The 8,509-nt window shown below is 34.5% G+C and overlaps 1 protein-coding gene across 2 annotated transcripts in view; it reads left to right on the top strand.

Moving 5' to 3' along the window:
- GAL (galanin/GMAP prepropeptide) overlaps positions 1–5,741 on the top strand; it is an 8,354-nt gene extending 2,613 nt beyond the window's left edge. Inside the window, exons 4-5 of one of the 2 annotated variants that reach the window (XM_009577454.1) lie at positions 2,983–3,060; positions 5,428–5,741. In XM_009577454.1, the coding sequence (XP_009575749.1) occupies positions 2,983–3,060; positions 5,428–5,480 (131 nt within the window). In that variant the 3' untranslated portion in view covers positions 5,481–5,741. The remainder of the gene's footprint in view (positions 1–2,982; positions 3,061–5,427) is intronic. The other variant, XM_009577453.1, reaches the window with a different exon arrangement.
- Positions 5,742–8,509: the final 2,768 nt, after the last annotated feature.

The following is an 8,509-nucleotide window of genomic DNA, read 5'->3' as shown; positions in this document are numbered from 1 at the left end:
CTATAGAAACTGGCAATTTTTTTTTTTTTTTTGAAATTCTGATACTCCAGAGCTGAAACCAGACCTCAGAACTGTATAGCACTGTTTATGTTGTAAGAGTCTTCACTATTTAAAATAAATTAAAAAAAAAAAAAAAAAATTCCATGTTAAGTCTCACAATATTTCCTGTATTTAAGTAAGATGGATTGTCTTCATTAAAAGACTGAGAACCTGGTCAAAACCAGAGTCAAGTCAACATATTCCCTGGGAAGTGGTGGAGTCACCATCCCTGGAAGTATTTAAAAGATGTATAGATGAGGCGCTTAGGGACATGGTTTAGTGGGCATGGTGGTGTTGGGTTGATGGTTGGACTCGATGATCTTAGAGGTCTTTTCCAACCTTAATGATTCTATGATTCTATATTGTTTCGAGGTTGCATGTATCAGACCTTAGTAAATGGCAATGAAAAGGATGCAGCCTTGTTCTGGATTCATCATCCAAAGCTGGGTCTCCACAATATATGTGTAGACTCCTTTTATGAAGAGAAGCTGACACTTCTAGGATTTATTTTGAACACCTGTTTCAGGATAAGATGTAGAAACTTCTAGAAAAAACTCTTTCTCCTGAGGAGAAACTAAATCTGCTGCAGACATCTAAAGTGAGCTGGGATGAATCTCATCTTTAGACTGTCAAAGAATGATCTGTTCTCACTGCAACCAAAGAAAGCAGTACTTACTTGAGTACTATTGCATTCATCACTGCACTAATGGGGGAAGACAAAGTCCCAGCCCCAGAGCTCTCGCAGGCTATTTTAAAGCCATGCAGCACAAAGCAAATGGAGCTGACACTAAATAAGTTCATAAATAAAGGAAATGTGCTTAATTAAAATTTCATTGACATAATTACATTGAAAATAGAAGAGTAACGTTAATACATCTCTTAGTTGTTACATTCTCAGAATGACTGCCACTTTAGTTTTGGTACACAGTTACATAGTGGGGGTTTGTGTGTGGTGTTTTTTGGTTTGGTGTTTTGGGTTTTTTTGTTGTTGTTGGTTTGGTGTCTTGTTTGTTTTTAAGAAAAAAGGGGAGGGAGGGAGAAGGAAGAACTTATTTCCTCAAACACTGGTGTAAAAAAAAAAAAAAAAAAAAAAACACCAAAAAAACAAAACAAAAAAAACCAAAACAAAAAAACCCCACCACCCCAATATTTTGCCAGTCAGAAACAGTGTGAAAGGAAGGCATTTGTAATCTAACAATGCAGCTTACATTGCAAAATGTTGCCATTTGTGGATATACCACCAGCTCCTTTACAGGACTATGATCTTTAAGAGTTATGGAACTCTTTTGCCAGGTACTGCTGCACCTCCCCAGTTACAAGTAAGCCCAACCAAACTTGTCTGGATGGGACCTGAAAACTATATAACTGCCTCTGTTATGAACCTCATTTTAGATGCTCTTCTCTCATCAAAAGTTTTCTTTGAAGCTGAAGTTTATTATGGAGTTCCCATCCAAAGGAGATTTGAATACAAAAAATAGATAAGGTAGACAGAATTCTTATTTTAATTGAAAATGAAGAAATTTTTAGTTAAATTCTGCCGATTATTTACAAAAGTATCTTAAAATGGTGTTACATTATTACTGTAAAATAATTCATGCAAAGAACTGCTCTCTGTCCTTGAAGGAATGCTGCAAAATGCACAAGCTCTCCAGACAACCTAGAAGAACTTGTAATCTGTACTGCTACATAACACTAGGTCCGGGGGGGAGGAATTATGAGCGTAATTTGGAAAATCTTTACATTCCAAGAGCATAACTGTTTCTTTACTAGAGTCTGCAAGTAACTAGCTACACAGAATTAAGGTCAATAGCAGAGTATATAGAAATACACATATACAATATGCTCAAGTCACTAAAGAAAAATATTTATCTAATAAATATCACATTGGTAATAAAATCTGGGTCAATAAACTACTAATATAATAATGATTATTCATAACAAAAATCCATAACAGGTTTGTTGGGAATAAAAAATAAATTAAGGAAAACTTAATAACTAAATTAAGGAAAACTACTAATACAAGTATTATTAATGTAAGTAATAACAATATCTTTGTGTTAGTTCAAAGACTGCAAGACAAGACTTTTAGATACAAATTTCTTAAATTCTGACTCTCTATATACCAGAAACCTCCGTGTCCCTTACAACTCCCCATCAATATTTTTCAGTTGTGCTATAGAGCTCAGTCTGCCTTCTGACCTGTATGCCACTGGAGGCCTAAATCCTCTCTTCCATCATGGAAGAATTCCCCCACTATTCACCTGTTGCAAAGTCAGTCTTTCAGACTATTTTCTGAGATTAAACACATCGCCTATGATAACATCAAGGGACAGTATTTTCAGTGATGTAATAATGGATAATAACCAGTCAAAGCTGGTACCCTCTGCTCTGTATGTAGAGAACCAAAAATCTTAGGGAAATTACCTACCATTTGTTCTCTGATATAGAACAATTCTCCATCCTGTTGATAAAAAGCAAGATGCCTCCCTTTTTTTTTTCTGCCCCCCCCTCCTCCTTTCGCCCCAAGTCAGACTACATGAAGAACTTGTAACTGTTTTGCAAAGCTAATGAATTTGTATGCTAAATTTACCTTTCCCTTCACTCTCAGGCTAGGGGACACAAAGGATAGAGTTGAGGACACAGGATAACTCTCTTCTGCAACAGAACTCATAAGGCCTTAAAAACCATGACCATTAAGGTGTCAAAGCAGCTCCTTTGCAGCAACAGCATGCAAAGCTGGGCAATTTTGATTCTGAGAATTGCAGTTACCTACCTTGAAGTGGCTTTGCTCTTCCATGAAATGAGGTTTTCCATTAAGGATTTTTAAGGAAAAAGAAATTTCAGATAGCTTTTTTCAGAGTACTCATAAACCTAGCCACAAAGTCACATACAATAGTTCTTTATACCATGTTAACATTAAGTAATAACCAACTTGTTTTATAGGGAATCTTGGAAGACCATTGGCTGATGAAAACATTGTGCGCACAGTAATTGAATTTTTGACTTACTTGCATCTTAAAGGTTAGTGAATACCTTTGTAATCTTTCACTTTCTGGTGTGAAATTTACTGGGAAGGTAGGACTATCCCTGAATGTACAGATCTGCTACATATTTGAGTGTGTAAGACTTTGAACAGCATCTCTGATGGGGGGAGGAAATGTCAATTCCGTTTTAGTGCACTTAGGAATAGGCCTGATTTAGAGAGTGCAGGTAGTCCTGCCAAACTGCAGGTCAATGAATATCCAGCATAGCAGGGTTCTAATACGATTCCATTACTCTGGGCACTGTGAAAATAATAACAGCTACTACTAAAACTGTATGGACGCAGCTTTTAGCAGAGTTGAAAACAAACTAAATACAGTCTGATTACATGGGAGTTAGTATAAAACAATTCAATAACAAATTAAATAAGTTTAATGCCAAGAACAATTGGTTGAAATGCTGACAAAAGAAATACATCTCCCTTTCTGCATGTATTCTACAATAAAGTCACATTATAAAATTACAACAACACTAAGCTGAATATTGGCAAACAGCTCAAAATGCTGCTAGTAAAAACTCTGTGGAGTCTCAAAATTGTGACAAGAGTTGTAAAATTGAGCTTACAGCTGATTTTATAAGAATGGTAACTTTATTATAGCATTAGGTGAAGAAGAAATCTGGCTGCTTCTGAGTTTTCATTAGTTTTGCTTTTTTAAAAAAAACAACACAATTCTGAGCTTTTAAAAACCTCTTCAGCCCTTCTAAAACGGTCTACAAAATGTTCAAAAACATAATATATACTTGCAAAGAAAACAACAGAAGGAAAAAAGTTATCTTTACTGCAAACGTTTCAGGAATTCTCTGTCTCAGAAAGCAGACAATTCAATAAATCTGTAAATTCTATATTCTTACCTTTGTATACAACAAATTATAAGCAATTTTGTGGTAAGTGTATGCTGTGGAACAGTAACAAAGAACTGTGTGTTACACAGCTGTGTATTTTAATTTCATTATTAAATGAGACTTTCAAGAGGTCTGTTCATTTTCTGCATATCTAGGAAACAAAATTCTAGACCTCTTTGGCATCATTTTCTAAATTATTTGCATTCACCCAAGTGAAATAATTCTCACTACTAAAAATATCAACCCAGTGTTTATTGAATCAACTTTGCATTTGAAACAAAAACTCTTCATGGTTAATGCTAAGGGCCTGAGATAATTCAAATATATATTTAAAGTAGATTATTAGCATGTATATTTACTGTGGACAAGTAGTAGCTTTTGTTGTGTGACTGTGAAGAAGAAGGAGCCCTAAACACTCCTTTACCCTGCTATGTGGGCCTAGGAAGTATAACCAATAACTGGACACAGCAGAAAGGGTGTGAAACATGTTGAGATCAAGCATGAACTCTCTGATGAGTATGCTAAGAGCTGCTAAATTGGGCAAGAAAATAAAATGCATCTCATAGAAATACAAATTACTTGTTCCCTGGGATAAATGAGCAAAAAAGGCTGTATTGTAACTCTAAGTAACAATTCCTTGTTTAGGATAGTGATGACAAACAGCTGTTTTTATTCAGAAAAGAAGGTATTATTATCTGTCCTCATAAAAAAAAAAAGAATCTCCAGATCATATAAAATGGCTTTTCCCTGAGATAGTATTCCCAGGTTTCAGAAGAATGTTATCATATTATCTCTTAAAAATATTCATTGGCAAGACCTAGTACAAACTCTTACACAAAATTAGAACTGTAGATTTAGGAGGTGAAAAATATACTTAATACGGTAGAGACGCTTTTAACATTTTTCCTGAAATGAAACTTTACTACATTAAATATATTGGTTTAGATATGTTGCTTTGGGGGGAGCTGGAAAACTCCCACTCAGGGGATTCAGATTCAGGGAATGGTTATTCAGATTAGACAAACATTTCAATGTGCAAGATAAAGAGTATTTTAACTGCTAAGAAGTACCTTGGCGATAACTAAAAGTGGTGTTCAGCTCTTTCTCTTGAAAATTGCTCCCTCCAGCTTTAAAGGCTTCCCATATAGAGCAGGTTGTAGGATGGCAGCCATAATTGGATAATATTAAAACTTTTGAGTTGCTGGGATCCAGCAATATCATTTGACATAATAAAATTGATATAATTTCATTGTCATTCTGTCACTACTGTTTCTTAAAACGTGAAATTATAGCAGGAAGATATTATTAATATTCAAAAGAAAAAAAACCCAACAGTTTATAAATTAAAATATGAAAAGTTCAAGGATTTGACTCTTATAGTTGAGAGAAAAATATAAAAATGTATACTACTGAAATTGGATTTCATTATTATTGCTAAGATTAATATGCATACTTACATATGTGTTAATTCTCTCTCTTTTTTCTTTTTTTTCCTTTTTGCAGAGGTGGGAGCACTTGACAAACTACCTTCACCAGAGGAAACAAACCAGTCTTGAAGAAGAATGCATTTTTATTTTCTTGTAGTGTAGATTTAGATTGAATTCTCAACAAAAGATTCAAATGAGCTGAAGATGAGAAGTATCGCTTGCATTAATCTGATAAATGGTAAACAGCATTCTTCCCTCTGGATTTTTTGTTTGTTTGTTTGGGGTTTTTTTGTCTGCTTTTTTTTTTCCTCTCCTGTGATGTTATAGTGTAAAATTTTGCCTTGGTAAAATTTTTCTGTAGGTAAATGATAAAATAAAAATAAAGAGCAACTACATTGTTTCATTTTTAAAATTAAATACATACCAGTACACAATACATCATATACAAAGCCCAGGTTAAATTGTAAAGTTACACTGCATTTATATTCCGCAAAATTACATTAAATTAAAACATAAATACTACATATTGGGAACCTTAGCTAACTGAGAAAAAGAAGAACAGTGACTTCAACCTGCATACCTTCACGCAATACAAATTTAACTGTTCTGTACAGGTAATAGGTTTACACAAATCCTACGTGTAGGATTCCTATTCCTATGTTGTCAAGAATACTGGATCTGTATTCTTTAATGAAGAAACCTTTCCGTCCACTCCAAGATGAAAAAAAAAATTATTTTATGAGACGCTTTAGTCTGAGTCCAGCAAAGCACTTGAATACATGCTTAATCCCTATGAAAGAGCTTTGATGTTCCGGGACCAGAATGTTAGGCCCATACACAATAAATGTCATATCAAGAATGAGGAAAGGTTTGAGAAGATACACAATCTTAGAAAGATTTTTTGCATTCAGGTGACTTTCACTCTCTGCATAGTGCAACGAAATATCACCCTTTCAAAATGCTGCTGTGCACTAGAGTGCAGAGACTGGCAGAAATTTTGCAGAACATTATTACACTTTAGCATAGCAGAATGCATTCTAGGTGCCAAGGCACTAGTGGTCTAATTTGAACGCACATGGTTCTCTCACCTGTGCTCTTCCTCTGATAATCGCTCAGCCTCTGATCTAATGTCTGATGTTCACTTTCTGAGCGAGCCCTTCAGACAATGTTTTACTGTTTTTTTTTTTTTGAAAGAGTAATTAAAAAGTATACACTGTTAGTATACATGCTGCTAGTTCAACATTATTTGGTAAATTTATGGACTTCCAAAAATGTGAAAAAAGAATAGAGTGAAATTTGACTTCTGTACATTAGTGTAGTTCAGTAATTCCAAACTCTTATTTTCACCAGTAATGTCCACATTTCCCATCATAAACTTGAAGCAGGGCTCACTAAATTCAAGAGGCATTCTTTTCATTGCCTTCCACAACTTGGTTCATTGACTGCTAAGAACCAGTATCCTTTTGCAGAACTCAATAACAAGCCATCTTTCTATGGCAAAGCAGCTGAATCTATGATCAAATAAAAAGAACATAATCTTAGCATTTGAAATAGGATAAGAAATTTAGTTTAAAATTAGAAAACAGTTATTACTTAAATCAAATTAGCATACTGTCAACTCCTTAAAGTTGGAATGGTCTTGTTAGAATGTTTATTTGAAATTCTGAAATTTGAGATTATTTGAAATACTGAAAGTCTCATAGGATCAAGTTCCTTGGAAGATTTACATCACTGTCTAAGTGGGGAGGCCCACAAGTTTTTACTCATTGTGCTGCACTGCATGTATTGCATACCTATGCAATGTATTATATTGCAATGTATTATGCATGTATTATAAAAAACACAAAGGATCATTATAGTCTAATCACCAAAAGCAGTCCACATACTTTCACTTAATAATTACTGCATTCAAACACATACTGGTAATATTCCAACATACAGGGGGAGGTAAAATTTTCAGACTGTTTCTTCACCCTCTACAGCTCTTATCTTTGCAAAAACAAAGGGGCAAAAAACAATAAAGGGGCATTTTTCTGGATCAATTTCAGTAACATTATTATTTTATTAAGATTCTTATTTTATTTAAGGCATGTCTTAGCTACATCTCAGACCTAAATTCTGCAAATATTTGGAATGACATCTCCATAATCAGCCTCTCAGACAAACACCTGATAAAAGATGGCCTTTAAACCACAATTTGAAAGCGATTAGTTTTAACAGGGCAAAGAGACAATAAAAAGATCCGACAAGTTTCAGTAGGAAAAAAAAAAATCCCTAACCATTTCCTCTTCATTTCATTTATTTGCTCATTTGCATACATTGTATCCCACTTTTGTGTAGGATTAGATTAAACACATATCTGCACTAAAGACAAAAACCAAAGTCTAAAAAAATGAGTAAAACTTCGTTGTAATGTTTGTCAGTGATATGAAATTACCCAGCATGCAAATTTAACTCTGACAGTGAACAGAAGGCTTGCATGATGGACAACAAAATGGCAGATGAAATGAAATGCTGATGCAAGCAAAGTAATATACACAGAGAAAAACAACTCTAATTTTGCATACACATAATGATGGTCTAAATTATCTCCGGAAAAATAGCTTAAACTCATTGTACATGGTCCTCTAAAAAAAGTAATTTTAAACCTCAGAAGCAGTTAGAAAGGCAAATGGAATGTTAGGAATTATAATGAAAGTAACCAAAACCAAATCAGAAAACATCATTATGCCACCATTCCCAACTTTGACACCAGCTGCAGTTCTGGTGAGCTCATTGCAAAACAGAACCACTGTAGAACCAAAAAAGCTATAGAGAAAAGTGATGAATATGTTCAGCAACAGGGAACAACTTTTATACACAGAGAGACTAAATAGATTGTGACTTTAGCTAGAGAAAGAGACTAGTGATGGAGTCTTAAATGTCGTGGTAAAAGTGCTTAGCGAATTCTCTACTTCTTGTAACATAGGATTTAATGATTACCTGGTAAAATGATCAAGTGACATTTTTAAACCCCAGCCCCAGAAAAAGAAGTCCTTTTCCATATATCTCATGATGAAATTGTGGCACTGACAGGCACAGGACATTGTGGAGGCCATAGGTTCTGAAAGGAAACGGTTATATTCACAGAGGAAAAGTCCTTCAAAGTCCAAATGAAA

The sequence above is a fragment of the Fulmarus glacialis genome, unplaced genomic scaffold, assembly GCF_000690835.1.
Source record: "Fulmarus glacialis isolate BGI_N327 unplaced genomic scaffold, ASM69083v1 scaffold11245, whole genome shotgun sequence".
In the NCBI taxonomy this organism is placed as follows: domain Eukaryota; kingdom Metazoa; phylum Chordata; class Aves; order Procellariiformes; family Procellariidae; genus Fulmarus; species Fulmarus glacialis.
The sequence above is the reverse complement of the archived record's forward strand: the minus strand, read 5'-3'. Positions and strand labels throughout refer to the sequence as shown.